The 18,736-nt window shown below is 41.1% G+C and overlaps 1 protein-coding gene across 7 annotated transcripts in view; it reads left to right on the top strand.

Annotated features, from left to right (window-relative positions):
* PAPSS1 (3'-phosphoadenosine 5'-phosphosulfate synthase 1) overlaps window positions 1-18,736 on the top strand; it is a 321,125-nt gene that overhangs the window by 123,954 nt on the left and 178,435 nt on the right. For all 7 annotated transcript variants that reach the window (XM_064285464.1, XM_064285462.1, XM_023548558.2 and 4 more), the window contains one exon: window positions 3,418-3,647. In XM_064285464.1, coding sequence (XP_064141534.1) covers window positions 3,418-3,647 — 230 coding nt within the window. The remainder of the gene's footprint in view (window positions 1-3,417; window positions 3,648-18,736) is intronic.

An 18,736-nucleotide genomic window follows, 5' to 3' on the forward strand; every position in this document is an offset into this window, starting at 1 on the left:
TGCTTGGCTACTAACTAAAAGGTGCGTGATTTGAACCCACCAGCCACTCTGTGGGAGAAGGATGTTGTAGTCTGCTTCTGTAAAGATTACAGCCTTGGAAATCCTATGGGGCAGCTCTGCTGTGTCCCTCAGGGCCACTATGAGTCAGAATTGACTTGATGGCAATGGGTTTGGGTTTTTTTTTATGGTTTGCTGTTTTTGCAAGACTCAAAATTAGGAGAACTGGTGACTGCGACCAATATGCTCTGGACTTCACTTTCCTCATTTGTTTAAAAAGGGCAGAGAGGATGGGATTAAATGATCCAAGCATCCTTACATATTAAAATTAAACCTTACATTCTCAGTTTACTTCACCTTCTGATGCTTGAATGATTGAAGAGTTTAGGCATAAATATTTAATGAACAAATTAAGTTCACCTGAGTTTAGAGAACATAGCCTTTTTTTAATATAGCCAGTCAATGAAAGGTGCTTCTGATTTGCTTGAGGCAGAAAAGATTTTCCATTTAAATGGAGATACAAAGTGGTTAATTGATGGTAAAATGCTGACTGACCTCTTGATAAAAATTCTTGACTCTAAAGTAGGAGATTTCTTTGTATCTGCTGTGTAGGAGCAGAGGGGAATGAGCACAGTTTTTATTAAGAACTGAATCTGAGGGTGGGTAAAGGAACAGGTAGCATACGTGGGTACAAAGGTCAGTTAGCATTGTGCTTTGTTATGTTGTTCATACAAAACTATTACAGTTCATTGCAAGCAGAAGCAACGCTATAGTAGAAAAAGATGTAGTTATGGGACCTAGGTAAGAGCTAGGATGATGCTAAGGCTTTTTAAATGGACCAGGTTTGGAAGGGGTTCTCATTCCTTTGGTCAGAACTCAGCCTGATGGCTACAACTTATTACAGACAAAAATCTAAACCAACCTGTTGCCATTGAGTTGATTCTGACTCAAAGCGACCCTTTAGTACAGAGTAGAACTGCCCCACAGGGTTTCCAAGGTGTGGCTGGTGGATTCGAACTACCAACATTTTGGTTAGCAGCCAAACGCTTAACTACTGTGCCACCAGGGCTCCCTTATTGCAATTGTAGTTCATCTGTGTGCTCAGGAAGAAGGCTAGAGTAAGGTGCAAAGAAACATAGATATATGGAAAACTAAGCAGGTGGAAAATCGGGGCAGTTATTAGCTCTGGGAAAAAGAAACAGTTGTACAAAAAGGGAAATAAAATAATGATGAAGATAATAACAAATAACCAAATATTACAAAATTGGGTGGCTTATAAGAACATAAATTTACAGACACAGTTCTGAAGGCCAGTCATCCAAATTTAGGGTGTTCGCAGGGCCTTGTTCTCTCCAGAGACTCCAGGGGAAGGTCCATTCTAGTCCCGCTCCCCTTCTGGTAGCCCCAGGTGTTCCTTGGCTTGTGTTGTTGCTAGGTGCCATCCAGTCAGGTGAAACTGAAAGACTGAATGAAAGACTGCCCAGTCTTGCTCCATCTCCGTGGTTGGTTGGGAATTGGACTGTTATGATCCATAGGGTTTTTACTGGCTGATTTTCAGAAGTAGATCACAAGACCTTTCCTCCTAGTCTTAGTCTGGAAGCCCTGCTAAAACCTGTTCAGCATTGTAGCAACACACAAGCCTTCACTGACAAGTGGTAGCTGGGCAAGAGGTACATGGACCGAGAAACCCAGGTCTCCCACGTAGAAAGTGAGAATTCGACCACTGAACCACCACTGCCCCTCCTTGGTTTGTAACTGCAGCATAACTTCATCTCAAATGTCTGTTTTTTCTTTTTCTCTGTGACCCTTCTCTTTTACGCTCAGATTGAATTAGGACTCACCATACTGCAGTATGACCTCGTGTTAACTGATAACATATAAAAAGACCCTTGTTCCAGACAAGATCGAATTCATAGGTACCAGGGGTTAGAACTTCAACTTACCTTTTTAGGAGATAAGTTGAGTCTGTAATAACAGATAACATTTATTGTGTACTTACTGTGCACGATGTATTAGTCTAAGTCCTCATATATTTCACTTACTATTTTTTCTTAAAAATTCTATGAGGTAAATACTATAACCCCCATTGTACAGATAAATGTTGTTATCATCATATTGGGCAAGAAGATGGGGAGTGAGGAGAATGAAGTAAGAAGCAGACATGATCTTTTATAGTAGAAATTCTAAGTAATGTCAAAATAGTATCTCTATCATGCAAAATCTAAAATTAAACAGTGAAGACACAGCAGGCAGAATAAGCGTGCTGTTTAAAACAATGGAGGTAAACATCAGTAGAAACAACTAAAAAAGTTAAAACCCCTCAAGGTGACCAATTCAAGTAGAGTATGGGATGGCCTTTGTACTTTTGCACTTTCTGAACTATGTTGATAAAAATGTAAGTACCTGGTATAAGAGAAACTATCAAGAGAGAGTAAAATAATAATGAAACAGTAAAGATGTTTTGTTTATCATGTGTAGTCGTCATTTTTACATTGTTGTAGTAGTACAGTGATGGTTGTGTAAATCACTAAGTAAAGGAGACCTACACTGAAGGGAGCTAAGACCAGATTTCTAGCCCTGGCTTGCTCTAAGCTTTATTGGCCACTTAACCTTTGGGGCGTCACTCTCTTCAAATTTTAATGAGAGCGTTGAATTAGAGATGATCTTTGAGCTCTAAAGTTTCACGATTCTTAGGTGCTAGACTAAATTTTTGTTTTTAGTCAGTAACTCCTAATATGAAGATATAGGCCTCAAAACTAGTCTTGGATACAACATGGTGTTTACTCACAACTGACCTCTTATTTTATTCTTATCCTAGCATCTTGGGTTGTAATCCATTAGCTACATGATTTTCTCAATGCCAGTTTATGGAAACACTTACATAATTTTTATCCAGGAGTTTTTTTTTTTTTTAACCTATTAAAGTATAATACAGAGAAAAATGCATAGATCATAAGTGTATGTATAGCTCAATGAACTTTTACTGTTAGCACACCCTTTTACCTTTTTATCTCGGATCGAGAAAGAGAACATCACTGTTATACCAGAAGTCCCTTCTGGCCACTTCTCTCCAAGGGTCAGTCATTATCCTGACTTCTGACCTCACAGATTAGTTTTTAAACCACATATAAATGATATCCAGTACTTATATAAAATCATACACGTAGAAACGTGTACATTCACATATCTCGTAGGTAACGCATAAATACATATAATTACACAGTAACGCTTTCAGAATTTTTTTTTGGTGGGGTGCCCAATTTGTTTCTGGCATCCTAAGATGATACATTTAGGTTGATGAGATATCCTATTGATAGATATTGACTGTATAAGAAGCATATGCATTTATTATCCACTTACTACTTCCAAGTACTTGGTCATAAAAAATATAAGTTATCTAATATGAAAATTTTATTTTAGGTCCAGTGGCATTGCAGAGCACGGATGGTTGCAGGGGCCAATTTTTACATTGTTGGACGAGACCCTGCTGGCATGCCTCATCCAGAAACAGGGAAAGATCTTTATGAGCCAACTCATGGTGCCAAAGTGCTGACAATGGCTCCTGGTCTGATCACCTTGGAAATAGTTCCCTTTCGAGTTGCAGCTTACAACAAGAAGAAGAAGTGTATGGACTACTATGACTCAGAACAGTAAGTTTTACATTCTCTGCACAAATCTACCAAACAGCTTGTAGTCTAAGCTGCTGTCAGCATTGTCTCATCTTCACAACAACTTTGGGGATGACAGACTTTGTTGTGGCCATTTCAGAGAAAGGCAAACCAAAGAAACTAGTTTCTCAGTATACTGGAAGTTAACAGTAACAAAAATTTGAACCTCCTTTCATGGTTCATGGTTCCAGGAACTCTGGTTTGAATTCTTTAAGGTCAATACTGACATTTTCTTTGTTTACCGTGTCTACGTAGTTTACCGAGCATATAGTAGTAGTCCAAGGACATGCTGACGACTGCTTTGGTATGCCCAGGCCATCTGCTAAGGAGAGTTGAGCTGATGTTTGAGCAATCTCCGTGTGACAGACATTGTCCAAGTTGCTTTAAAGACATTAAATTATTTCTTCCTCACAACCCCTTTATAAAGTAGGTGCTGTTATTGTTCCCATTTTACAGGTAAGTGACCTGAGGCATACAAGGTGAAATAACTTGTATAAGCTCACAGAACCAGTAAATGGCAGCCCAGAAGTTGAACCCAAGCAGCCTGGCCCCAGAGCCTGTGCTCTCAACCACTGAGAATGGGTCCAATTCTAGTGCTACTGTAACACAGATAGCACAAAGTAGGTGGCTTTAAAGGATACAGATTTATTTTCTCACATTGCCCGCCACGCTGGTTATTGTCCATAGTCCTGGTCTCTCCGTGCGTCTTGGTAGTCATCTCATGGCATCTGTCTTCCCTGGGTTGTGCCTGCCTCTGCGTCTGATCTGCTCTCTTTATAACTCAGGACTGGTTAAACTTAGTATACACCCTACACTGATTTGGCCTTATTAACATAACAAAGAAAACCGTATTTCAAAACAGGATTACATCCACAGGTATAAGAGTTAGGATTCCAACACACATTTTGGAAGGACACAATTCAGTCCATACTAGAGTATGACTTCTTTCTTCAAAGATCTTAGGAAGAGAAAAACTTAACAAACCTTTAGTACAAATTGTTGGTAGTATTGAGCACATGTGTACCTCCCTTTGACTTGATAAAATTTTATTAATTGTATCTATAGATTATATCTGTAGGCAGTACTCGCTGTATGTTTAAAGTGGCAGAGTGAGGCTGTAGAATCAGAAGTAATGGGTTCTCGTCCCATTCTTGTTGTGTGACCTTGAGAGTCATTTGTCCTCTCTAGCCTTGTGTCTTTACCTCTGAAATGATGAGAGTGGATGAAGCGATTCCTTCAGCACTCAAAATCAGTAGTTCTTTACACAATCTGGAGCACTGAGTTATTCCTGCACCTTAAGTCGGTGCTTGTACATACTGGTTGTTTTGTTTATTGACCCTTATTTGGTACTAATCATATCTGCTTATTTAGTACATCTTTTTTTTATTGTTGTTGTTGTGGAAATTAAAATTTATGTTGAGTAAGTAGAGCAGGTATGTAGTTCTTATTTATGTTTCATCATTGTTGCTTCTACTGATGGGTACTAATTGAAAATCGGTCATGGCCTCATAACCCTTAGTCTGAGAGCTCTCATCCTTCTTTCCATGGTGCTTTACAGTTGGATCTGTATATTGGAATATGGCTGGCTGACTCTGTCCTCATTGAGTGTGGCCCATTTTGCAATAATGGGGGCAAGAAAAAGAAAGAAACATTTAAAAAATTAAAACATTCTCTTTGTCATTTAATTTCTTTGAGATAAAGTAATAAGTTATCTGGACAAAGAAAGGCTACTTTGAACAATGGGGCTTGGGGGACTTGCTGGCTTCTCATTTAATGACATAAACTGGAAGAGAAAATGCACAGTTTTAAGATGATAGCAGGCTTTTCTGAGTGATGAACTGTGTAGCTAAAGTACAGGGTCATTTTATGAGAAGAGGCTTACATAACTGGTGTGGGCAAGTAGAAAAGGGCACCCAGCTGCTCTCTGTGGCCTAGGTGCTGAGCTATTCTAGACTGTATCTTCTGAAGATCTGAAATGTGGCCCAGATTCCACATCAAGAGAAGAATTTGCAACAAAGTGGAATGTTTTTACCCTTGTACAAAATCAGGACTTGCCAATACCTACAAATAGTTCTCAATTGTATTTTTATTACCTTAAAAAAAAAAAAAAAAGGCTATCAATCAATCACAATTTTATTGTTTAAAAAAGAAAGTCCTTAACGGTGGTATGCTAAGAGTTGTAAATAGACTTTTTCTATTTCTAGGTATTCTGTCCCTTTGATCTACAGGGATGCTTTGGAACTTTTTAAAAAAAGAATTTTAAGAAAAAAGTAATTATAGTAAACTTTGAAATATATTACCAGAAAAGGTGATTGAAACTAAAAATATAGATAAATTATTAGGGAAAGTAAAAAAATATCGGGTACAGTTTTGCCCCTTTGTAGTTAAAATTATATGGGACCACCATAAGAGATTTTAATTTACTTGGCCTGGAGGGAGGTTAATTCTTTAAAATGCTCTCCAGCTGAGAACTCCTGTAGGAGGGTAGCAGTGCCTTTCTGTCAATCTATAAAACATCCAGTGTCCAAGATGGGATGCAGGGAAAGGCTAGCTTTAGCTTCTCACCCGGCATGTGATTTGTTTGTTTAGATTGTGTACAGGATGTTATAAAAATAATCTTGTTCTTAGAGTGGCATGTTGCTGTTGTTAGTTGCCATCAAGTCAGAGTAGAACTGTGTGTGCAGAGTAGAACTGCTGCATATGGTTTTCAAGACTGTGACTTTCTGGAAGCAGATCACCAGACCTGTCTTCTGAGATGCCTTTTGGTGGGTTCGAACTGCCAACCTTTTGGCTCGTAGTCCATCACTTAACCGTTTGTGCCACGCAGGAGCTCCTGAGTGGTGAGTAGCTGCATTAAATTAAATCACTTATGGAGTGGCAAGGGAGGGTGAGGGGAGAGAAACAAATCATTCTGCTAGTGGCCAAATACTTAAGTCTTAGATGAGTTTTCACTTTGATGTGTTAGGAAAACTATACTAAAAGGACTTGAGCTTTCCTTTAACATTTCTCCTTATGCTGGTATATTTCATCACTATTTGCACGATCAGCTGGTTTAATCACACGCGAGACGCTAGAACCCATCTGTAGGTAGTCGACTAATGTGTTGATAAGTCCTTGATAACGTTCATGTTTTGTGAAATCTGTGTCATATTGCTCTAAATCTTTCTTTTAATCATTCAAAAGCTAAATAATTACATCAGTTCTCATAAGATTTTCAAAAGATGAATTCTGTATTAGTTGCATGAGTGGCTCATTTTCTTGGAATTTTTTGGGTTACCAAATCTTAACAAGTTGTAACTTGGGAAGCTTTAAAACTGCTTTGGTTTTGTAACTTTTTATGTTTGTGTTCAAATATAATTAGGTTGAAGGGAATATGCTGGAAAGTGATAAGATTTTGTGGAAAGGCAACAGTCTTTGATGTAGTGAGAAAATGCAGTTACTAATTATGCCCACATGAGGTTGTCTTATGTTTGATTAATGGACATTATTCAGTGCCAGCTTTTATGTAATTAATGATTTTGTAGCTTTTGGTTTGAATCAAATACTAGTGTTAGACAAGGTTTAGGGGGAAAAAGCTCCATGAAAATTTCAGGCAAGATATTATGGGTAGGAATTATGATAAGAATCATCTGTTTCCATTTAGGAAGTTAAGAAGGTTCATATTAGCTATAATAGTGACTCAAGGAAATGTACTACATTTTTTACTCAAATAACACGTGCCTTCTACGTTTGTTTGCCAGCCGCTCCCTTCCCCTACAAGGTATTTCGCAAGCACCGCTATGTCATTTTTTTGACTGGCAAACAAACATAGCAGGATTGTGTTATTTGGATAAAAATTATATGGTAGTTTTAGTACTACAAGATTAAAAATGTTCTTTCAGATACTAGAAGCAAACTTTTAGAGATAATTCATTTATCTTACTTGTAAATGCAAATTTATGATTCAGAGTATTGAAATAGCGAGTCAGAAAGGAGACCATGTACCTGAGTGAGGATGCCTTGTAGAAATGAATAAATGAAAGGACAGGTGGATATAAATGTTGTGGACTGGTTATTTCCAAGTTATAGAGTATTTTTCTTTCTTTTTTTTAATGCTATGGTGTACCCTAAGTCATTACTGTTAGTGCCATTTTAAAAATCACTCTAATTCTAGGCACAATTCAGGCTTTTTCAGAGAGTCTTTTCTTTTGTATACTTTTCCACAGGAGAGCTCATCTATTCTCAGTGTTTTCTGTGTGTGGTGACTCTTGAACTATACTTCAGTGTTTCCAAGTTGCTAATGTATTTGTTTTCTATTGCCATGTAACAAATTACCTCATACCTCATGGCTTAAAACAGTACCCGTTTATTATTTCACAGTTGTATAGGTCAGAAGTCTGGGTGAGCTTGACTGGGTTCTCTGGTCAGATTGGGTTCTTATCTGAAGGCTCTGGAAAGAGTACATTTCTCAGTTTATCCGTGTTGTTGGCAGAATTCAGTTCTTTACAGTTGTAGAACTGAGGTCCTCACCTTCTTGCTGGCTGTTGCCTAGGGGTTGGTTGCTTTGTGCTCCTAGAGGTCACTCTGAGGTCTTTCATCATGGCACCCTCCATCTCCGTATTGGAGAACCTCCCTCATTTCGAGTCTCTTTCACGCTTAAAATCTGACTTCCCCTTCTGGTGGTGGTGTTCTAGCGTGCCATTGAGTCGATTCCGACTCAGTGACTGCAATGTGACAGAGTAGAACTCCCACATAGAATTTTCTAGACTGTAATCTTCACAGGAGCAGATTGCCAGGTCTTTTCTTCTGCAGAGCGACTGGTGGATTTAAACCTCCAACCTTTTGGTTAGCAGCTGAGTGCTTAACCATTGCACCACCAGGGCTCCTTTCCCCTTGTGCTATCAGCCTGCTTTTAAAGGCCTCAGATGATTGTTAGGTCCACCTAGACAATCACGGTGGACAATTACATTTACAAAATCTTTGCCATGTAATGAACTAGTCATGGGAGGAGTGCTAGGGTGCGAAGGTCATGGGGCCATCTTCGAATTCTGCCTACCACACTAATGGACATTTCTGCTCAGATTTCTTGATATTACTTAAAATATCCAGAGTCAGTTTTACGTTTCTCCTTACTCACTCTTCCCATTACTTAGAACCTTGAACTCCTTTATGTCTTTACCTTGCTTTTCACATCCAAGTCTTGTCATGTTGACTACTGAAATATTTATTGTGTGAATTCCTTTCTTTCCCTTTCCAGCCACATAGTATTTGTAGTAGACAAGAATTTCTGTTACAGTACTGGGAAAATGTCTTTTCCATTAATTGACAAGATGCTTTTGTTTTATTTATTTTGATATTCTAAAGACTTTTAGAAGTCTGACTGTAGTTGCATGAATTTAACGAGTCTCATCCTGGGTTTATAGATTTTGAACATACTTTAGTGTGGAGAGTTACTGTATGACCATTAATAGATGAGCTTCAATTTAAAATCTATTTTATGCCATCTTCATCTTACTGTACATTTGAATTATAATTAGGAATAGTACTGGTATGTATATTTTTCAAAATCAAATTATGTATATTGCATTTTGTGTGTATCATATGTTGTATTGAAGTCCATGTATTACATTGATATTAGTAGAAGAATTTCTAAGGATCCCTGGTGACGCAGTGTTTAAGCACTTGGTTACTAACTGAAAGATTAATGGTTCAAACCCACCAACGGCTCCATAGGAGAAAAGACCTGGCAATCTATTCCCATAAAGATTACAGCCTAGAATATCCTTTGAGGCAGTTCTTTGTCACATTGGGTCACTATGAGTCAGAATTGACTCAACAGCACACAACAACAAAAAGAATTTTGATTTTGCTGTGTTTTACTCATTTATTATCTATTTATTGAGCTTTTAGTGTGTACATGCCATTGCCAGGTTTGGGCCCTGTAGTTAGACAGACATTGTTATTGTTCTTCTGGGACTTGTATTCTGGGGAGGAAGACAGACAATAAACCATTAACAACACAGTTAATTAAAGGTGGTACATGCTCTGCAGGATACTTGTAGATAGCTTTGCTAGCACTTGGTAGGGATCTTGGTGGTGGGATGGTTTCCTGAAGCAAGTGATGTTTTTGCTGAGCTCCAGAATATGAGTAGGCATTCCCTTGGTGAAGAAAGGGGAGAGCAGTATCCTGACAAAAAGGGATCAGCACGTGCAAAAGTCCTGAGGTAGAAAGGATCATAGAGGGTTTGAAAAGAAGGCCGGGGTGGGATAAAGCAGAGAGTGAACGGAAGATGATAAGGCAGTCAGAGGCCACTTTTTTTAAAAGAGAGGAACTGGATTAATTCTTAAAATTTAAAAGAGTGTGCTGTTACAATGTAGAATGGATATAAGATTGTGTTGTTACAATGTAGAATGGATATAAAGAAGTTCAGCTTTCTGGTAATGAGGTAGGCTAGATTATACAGATTGACTCTCCCAAGAAATCAACTAAAAATGCTGGATAACGTAAAACATATTTATAGAAGTGTAGTGAAGCTGACAAGATGATAAGAACTGTGAAGCCAAACCGTTACGTGAAAACTGGAATTTCAAGTAAGCTACACCCTGAAGCTGCTTTTGCCCTGGTGGACCTAGTAAACCATGTTGATTTTTTTGGTCTAGCGGTGTAGGGAAGACAGAAAACACGACTCTGCCCTTGACCAAACTGGAGAGACTACTTCCCACCAAAAGTGGAAGGTAGAACCTGAAGTGAACCCAATCCATTCTCTTACCCCAGGGGAATGTGAGCAGAGCATTGAGCTTTAAACCGAAGAGCTCAGTTCTGCTCAAATAAGCCAAACTCATGTTACCTGGATATTGTAAAACAAAACAAAAACCTCAAGCTATGAAGCTAATTTCAGATGTTTCTTGACTACACATGTAAGTGTTCAGTAGAAGCGAATGTAAACTCTCTGGAGATTTATACCTTTATCCTAGGCCTCAATTTATTTGTGTAAATAATATACAAACTTAGTGAACAATTTCAGTCAACAGTGACATAATATAGAACAAAAACCAAACTCGTGTGATCAAGTTGCTTCCGACTCATAGCGACCCTATAGAACAGAGTAGAGCTGTCCCATAGGGTTTTCAAGGAGCACCTGGTGGATTTGAACTGCTGACCTGTTGGTTAGCAGCCGAGCTTTTTACTACTACGCCAGGAAGCAAAGCATCATAAGCAAGAAACAGTGGAAACTACAGATAGCAGAAACAGTCCTGTAGAGACTTCACATAACTAGAATTACCAGACATAGATTACAAAATAACTATACTTGCAGTGTTCATTAAAAATAAGTTGGAAAATATCTACAAGGAACATAAAAGAATAAAAATGATGTAGCAGTTTAGAAAAGAGAAAGAAAGGAGGGGACACCAGTTTGAAAGTATGTATCAGTGTGAGCAAGGGTGATGGTAGCTTCTATTAATGTGGGCTACAGCAGGGGATTAGAAAAAATGGATTGATTTAGAAGATATTTAGGAGGTACAAGCAGTAAGACTTGTAAAGTATAATTGCTATATTAAGTGAACCCTGATTTTTTTCTTACACAAAGTGTGAACTTAATATCCTCCCTCCTCCATATCTCAGAACACACACACACAAACAAAAGATTCAGTTTGGCATTCTCCTTTGTAATTCCAGAGGTGACAGGCAAGAGTTTTGTAAAGAATTGATTGATGTAAAAGTGCAATAGAATTAGCGTTTTTAGCGTTGTTATTGAAGCCTTGGCAGCTCAGTGGTTGTTTCGTTGCTAACCAAAAGGTCGGTAGTTCGAATCTACTAGCTGCTCCTTGGAAACCCTGTGAGGCAGTTCTGCTCTGTCCTGTAGGGTCGCTATGAGTTGGAATAGACCAGATGGCAGTGTTTTTTTTTTTTTTTTAACATTGTTACTGTATGCAAATATATTTGAAATAGTCTGTAGTAGAACAATATTTTGTTACTGAAAGTGTGATGGTGAGCTTCTGATTCTTATTTTTCATTTCATGAAAGAAAACTGCTTGTAAAGAAAAGATTTTATGTAGTTTGCTCCTCTGAGAGTCTCTCATCCACCAATAGAAGATGACAGTTTTTTCCCTAATTTTTAGGTGAACTAACTTCAGTCAGTAATGACATAGGTAACTTGAAAGGCTTCACTGTCTTCATCCTTTCACAGGGCCCCTCTTTTGAAAACATTGTAGAGAAGATTAAGTTTTCTAGAAATAAAATAGAAGTAATTTTTTTTTTTTGATGGTTTATGTTAGGAATGATAGATGAGGCACCATTAAAGAGATGCTATTGTGGTGTTTTCACTATAAAACCTAGCAGTCACTATATCCTGCTGTTAATCATAATATCAGAGAAGAAGGGAGATGCATTAAGCACTAAATAATTATGTATGTAAGACGGAGCGATGCCTTGTTACTCTCTGGGGCTTTGGCCCCAGTGTAGAACTCCAGTGAGTTTGACTAGACTAACCCGTTGCCATCGAGTTGATTCTGACTCATAGTGACCCTATAGGACAGATAGAACTGCCCTGTAGGGTTTCCACAGCTGTAAGGAAACCCTGGTGGCATAGTGGTTGAGAGCTACAGTTGCTAACCAAAGCATCGGCAGTTCAAATCCACCAGCTGCTCCTTGGGAACTTGATGGGGTAGTTCTGTTCTGTCCTAGAAGGTTGCTATGAGTTGGAGTCGACTTGACGGCAAGCGGTTAGTCTAGTCTAACTCACTAGACCAAAGCCCCAGAGAGTAACAGAGGGTTTGGGTTTTTTTTCACTTAATGAAAGTAGACTGCCACGTATTTCTCCCATGGAGTGGCCTAGTGGGTTCAAATCACCGCCCTTTTGATTAGCAGCCGAGTACTTAACTACTGCACCACCAAGTCTCCTTAGACTAGACTACATGGAAGGTTTTTCTTTTTTTTTTTTTAAATACTAGGGAATCCAGTAGCCTTGAACCAAAGCAGGCCAAAGGTCTACTCCTTCTTTCTCCATCCCAAAGTCCTGACTAAATTACATTATTCTTGCTTAATGAATGAATATCAGAACTGGTGACCAGTCAGTACCTGAGGACAAGGATAAGAGCAAATGAAATAGTGCTCAAGAGAGTATTTTCCCCAATGCTTACTGTTGTCGTTAGCTGCCGTCCAGTCAGACCCTGACTTATGATGAGCCAATGCACAGTGGGATTCGATCATTGTGATCCTTAGAGTTTTCATTGGCTGATTTTCAGAAGTAGATTGCTAGGCCTTTCTTCCTATTTTGGAAGTTCCACTGAGACCTGTTCAGCATCATAGCAAAATGTAAGCCTCTATTGACAGATGGGTGGCTGACAGATGGGTGATGGCTGCACTTGAGGTGCATTGCCAAGGAATCAAACCCAGGTCTCCCCCATGGAAGGCAAGAATTCTATTACTGAACCCACTAGTGCTTAGAGCAGAGTAGACTGGGCATCCCACTCTAGCAGTCCAAGGTGCTCTCAGCACTCCAGCCTAGTGGAACGGACGTGTGTCTTTTAAAGCATTTATTTCTATAAAATTCCTTCTTTGTGGGTAACCTGATTTTGACTCATTTTTAGGGGTGAGTGGGGTAAATTCCTTCTAGAGGTCAGCCAATAAAAATCTATATGTTCTAGAAAAAATGCTGAAAGCATTTAAAAAGGGAAAAACAACATCTGTGGTATCATCTATATGTGTATGCTTTGCTTCCATATTTTTTCTGTACACTCATTTAACATAGTTGAGTTCATAATATTGTTTCCTACCTTTTGTATTTATTTACTTCTCATGAGCATCTTTCCATGCTATTAGAAATTCCTTGTAAACATTTTAATGGACCTGTGTCAGTGACTACTATTATGCTGTGCTGTAGGTCCTGATGATAGTGGTGTGCCCCGGAGGATTGAGTGCTGAGCTCGTGAAGGCGCTCGTCATTGAGAGTAGCTGGATAGCCTTGCTCGTGGCACACGCGTATCCTTAAGTATCAGTGAGAGCAAGCGGCAGCTGCTTGTCCCATCTCTTTACTCCTACCCTTTCTCCTCAAATATAGAGTGTAGTTTTCTATACCTGTACTTTCCCATGCTACACTATTGAGATTTGGCCCCAGTCTCCCAGAATGTAGAGCTGTGCTATGTCCAGCCACTGGCCTTTCTTACTGTAAAGAGTTCCAGGAGGAAATAGCCACACGTTATATTGCTTATGTTTTGATTGTCGTCTAGCTGCTGCTTTTTTGTGTGTGTGTGTGTGTGTGTGTGACTTTGAGATTGCTTTCTCTCTCTTTTTTTTTTTTAAGTACTTTTTGCCCTTCAGTGCCTGGGAGGAGGGAGATTTACATCTTATAACAATATCAAACCACATTTTCTTTCTTATCAGCATACCAGTTAGCAGGGTTTCTCAACCTCAGTACTGCTGCCATTCTTGTTGTTACTGGGTGCCATCAAGTCGGTTCTGACTCACAGTGACCCTATGTACAACAGAACGAAAAACTGCCCGGTCCCTCGCCATCCTCACAATCTTTGTTGCTGTGCTTGAGTTAATTGTTGTAGTCACTATCAGTCCATCTTGTTGAGGGTCTTCCTCTTTTTTGCTGACTCCCACCTTGCCAAGCATGATGTCCTTCTCCAAGGACTGGACCCTCCTGATACCATGTCCAAAGCACGTGAGACGAAGCCTTGCCATCCTTGCTTCTAAGGGGCATTCTGGGTGTACTTTTTCCAAGACAGATTTGTTTGTTTTTCTGGCAGGCCATGGGTATATTCAGTATTCTGGGCAACAACACAATTCAAATGTGTCAGTTCTTCTTTGGACTTCCTTATTCATTGTCCAGCTTTCACATGCATATGAGACAATTGAAAATACCATGGCTTGGGTCAGGTACATGTTAGTCCTCAAAGTGGTATTCTTGCTTTTTAATACTTCAAAAAAGTCTTTTGCAGCAGATTTGTCCAACACAATATGTCGTCTGATTTCTTGACTACTACTTCCATGGGCGCTGATACTGACGTTTCAGGCCAGGTCAGTCTTTGTTGTGGGGGCTGCACTGTGCATTGTAGGATGTTTAGTGGCATCTTTGGCCTCTACCCACGAGATGCCAGCAGGATTCCTGCCCCTAGTTGTGACAACCAATTATGTCTCAGACATGGCCAAATATCCTCTGGGGGGCAAAATCACCTCGGTTGAGAATCATGTTTATAGGAACATTGAGAGTATTTTGGAGCCTTATGCTTTTCTCAGTGGTTAAAAGTTCGGCTGCTAACCAAACGGCCAGCAGTTCGAATTCCCCAGCCACTTCTTGGAAACTCAATGGGGCAGTTCTACTCTGTCCTATAGGGTCACTATGAGTCAGAATCGACAGCAGTCGGTTTGACTTTTTTTGGTCTGCTCTTCTCCATTATTTCATCCTTATTCTACACGTCAAAAATAGAAAAAGATTTTTTTTTTACCCTGAAGAATTTTTTATTTCCATATTTGGAACTGCTTTATGTACTTTGAGGGTACTAGAGTCCTGATTTCTAGATGAACAACAATAGTCACATGTGTCTCAACAGTAAGCAAGTAACAGAACAAAGAAATGCTGATGACGCATCAGAAAGGGAGGATTATTCAACACAGAGTGGTGTCCTTATTATCTAGAATGCGGTACTTGGATTCACTTAATTTTCTGGCTCACCCACAGATAATTCAGTTGTTTAGGCTACCATTTTTAAAAAGCCTTCAGAACTATTATTTCTGTCTATATTACCTCCTGTCCTAGTGAAAGACGTTGTACAGTAATCAGTACCCAAGGACATTAGTGTGCCACTCAAAATAGTTTGCAGCAGTCCAAAGAGCCACAAGTACCAGTTGCCATCAAGGCGATTCCAACTCAGGGCAACCCCATGTCTTTCAGAGTAGAACTGCACTCCGTAGGGTTCAATGACTGATTTTTCAGAAGTAGGTCTCCAGGCATTTCTTCCGAGGCTCCTCTGGGTGGATTTGAACCCCCAGCCTTTTGATTAGTAGCCCAGCACTTAACTGTTTAGGCCACCCAGTGAATTCTAAGGCTGAAGAGAGGGTGTCTTAATACAACCAAACTTCAGCCATATGTCCCCTACCAGATGATTTTATTTGGATGATTGAGCATCTGAGAGCTTCAGGGATTAGTTTTCTGAGAATTGGGGTTCATTCTTGAATTATCAGAGACTGCTTCCAGAAGCAGATGAAAATCATATACCCCCCCTCCTGTTCAAAGTATAACCAAAAAAAAAAAAAACCAAACCCGTTGCTCTGGAGTTGATTCCAACTCATAGTATATCAGCCCTAAATTTTGTATATCAAGATATTCATGGACTCTTTTGAAACCTATCCCATGGGTGCTCAGTTAAATCTGCTGTTCTACACTGTGGTAGATTATAGATTTCATGACCCTGTATGCTAAAGGGAATTGAGCTGACTCTGCAGTACACTCTAGAACACCCTGAAAATTTATAATTTGACTGAATGTCTGGTAGAGGCTGTTTGCTAGCTTTTATTTATAAGGCTTGAGTGCTGGGAGGAAAATGTGATTAATTAAGGATTTTGGTTAATTAACTAGAAAATTAAATTTTTGTGTGTACGTTTTGGTCTTTGGTTTGGAGATTAAAATTAAGTTTGTCTTATATGATCCCAAACAATAGTTTTTAGTGCTTGAAAAAAAAAAACTTGAAAGACATCCATAAATAACTTCACCAGGTTTTGAAGAGATAACTATTAATTTTACTCCTGAGAATTCTTAGTGGTTTTTTTTTTGGGTCCATTATATATGAGCTGCTTTCAAGTTGGGTGTAAAGTCAGTCAGATCCAGAGTAGTTAATTAGATTCACTTAAAAGTTTCTACCGTTGAGGGGGCCAAGATGGCGGACTAGGTAGATGCTACCTCGGATCCCTCTTACAACAAAGACTCGGAAAAACAAGTGAATCGATCACACATAACAATCTACGAACCCTGAACAACAAACACAGATTTAGAGACAGAGAACAAACAAATACAGGGAAGCAGCGATTGTTTTCAGAGCCTGGAGCCAGCGTACCAGTCAGGTAACCTTTGGCGCCTGACGTAGGGCAGAGCCCAGGGGAGCAGACGGCACAAACAAGGGGCCCAGCCCTAGCCCCCGAACTCACTCCGGGAGGGGGCCCAGCCGGTTCGCGCGGGCGGCGTGGCGACGCAGCCGGTGGGAGAAGTCCCTGGGAGGCAGTGACTGATCCTTGGAGCGGGGAGAGCAGCGTCCCAGCCGGGGAACCGTCCCGCCGGGATTTTGACTGGGCGCAGGCACGGTACAAGCACACAGAGCTGCTCCACTCCCCTGGACTAACCCCGGGAGGGGGCCCAGCCGGTTCGTGCGTGGGGTGTGGCGACGCAGCCGGTGGGAGAAGTCCCCGGGAGGCAGTGACTGGTCTTGGAGCGGGGAGAGCAGCGTCCCAGCCGGGGAACCGTCCCGCTGGGATTTTGACTGGGCGCAGGCATGGCATAAGCACGGAGAGCTGCACCACTCCCCTGAACTAACCCCGGGAGGGGGCCCAGCCGGTTCATGCGGGCGGCGTGGCAAAGCAGCCGGTGGGAGAATTCCCCGGGAGGCAGTGACTGGTCTTGGAGCGGGGAGAGCAGCGTCCCAGCCGGGGAACAGTCCCGCCGGGATTTTGACTGGGCGCAGGCACGGCACAAGCACGGAGAGCTGCTCCACTCCCCTGAAATAACCCCGGGAGGGGGCCCAGCTGGTTCGCGCGGGCGGCGTGGCGAAGCAGCCGGTGGGAGAATTCCCCGGGAGGCAGTGACTGGTCTTGGAGCGGGGAGAGCAGCGTCCCAGCCGGGGAACAGTCCCGCCGGGATTTTGACTGGGCGCAGGCATGGCATAAGCACGGAGAGCTGCTCCACTCCCCTGAAATAACCCCGGGAGGGGGCCCAGCTGGTTCACGCGGGTGGCGTGGTGAAGCAGCCGGTGGGAGAATTCCCCGGGAGGCAGTGACTGGTCTTGGAGCTGGGAGAGCAGCGTCCCAGCCGAGGAACCGTCCCGCCGGGATTTTGACTGGGCGCAGGCACGGCACAAGCACGGAGAGCTGCTCCACTCCCCTGAAATAACCCTGGGAGGGGGCCCAGCCGGTTCTCGGGGGCGGCACGGTGACACGGCTGGTGGGACGAGAAATCCCCGGGAGGCAACGACTGATTTTGGAGTCGAGAGTGCACCGTCCCAGCAGGGGAACCTTGACGTTGGGCGTGGGGCTGGCAGCGGAGGATATGACTGTGACTCCAGTGGGCCAGACCCCCCGGGGGCAATCTCCACACAGCCAGCACACATAGGTGACGCGCCCCGTGGGAATCTCAGATATAATAGTCATTCCAAGCAAGACAAGCAACTCTGGTTATATTCTCAGGTGCTACTCTCTTATCTCTCTGATCCCTCCCCCACCCTCTCCAGGTGGCTTCATTAACATCCGAATTGCCTGAGCCAGAGGGAGAACTCTGATAGGGATCTGACTGCATTTTTTTTAGCAGATTTTCTGGAAAAACTAGTTTCCAAGTGATGGCTCGAAGACAGCAGTCCATATCAAACCACATAAAGAAGCAGACCATGACAGCTTCTCCAATCCCCCAAACAAAAGAAGCAAAATCTTTCCCAAATGAAGATACAATCCTGGAATTATCAGATACAGAATATAAAAAACTAATTTACAGAATGCTTCAAGACATCATAAACGAAATAAGGCAAACTGCAGAAAAAGCCAAGGAACACACTGATAAAACTGTTGAAGAACTCAAAAAGATTATTCAAGAACATAGTGGAAAAATTAATAAGTTGCAAGAATCCATAGAGAGACAACATGTAGAAATCCAAAAGATTAACAATAAAATTACAGAATTAGACAACGCAATAGGAAGTCAGAGGAGCAGACTCGAGCAATTAGAATGCAGACTGGGACAACTGGAGGACCAGGGAATCAACACCAACATAGCTGAAAAAAAAATCAGATAAAAGAATTAAAAAAAAATGAAGAAACCCTAAGAATCATGTGGGACTCTATCAAGAAGAATAACTTGCGAGTGATTGGAGTCCCAGAACAGGGAGGG

This window comes from Loxodonta africana, chromosome 5, assembly GCF_030014295.1.
Source record: "Loxodonta africana isolate mLoxAfr1 chromosome 5, mLoxAfr1.hap2, whole genome shotgun sequence".
Lineage (NCBI taxonomy): Eukaryota > Metazoa > Chordata > Mammalia > Proboscidea > Elephantidae > Loxodonta > Loxodonta africana.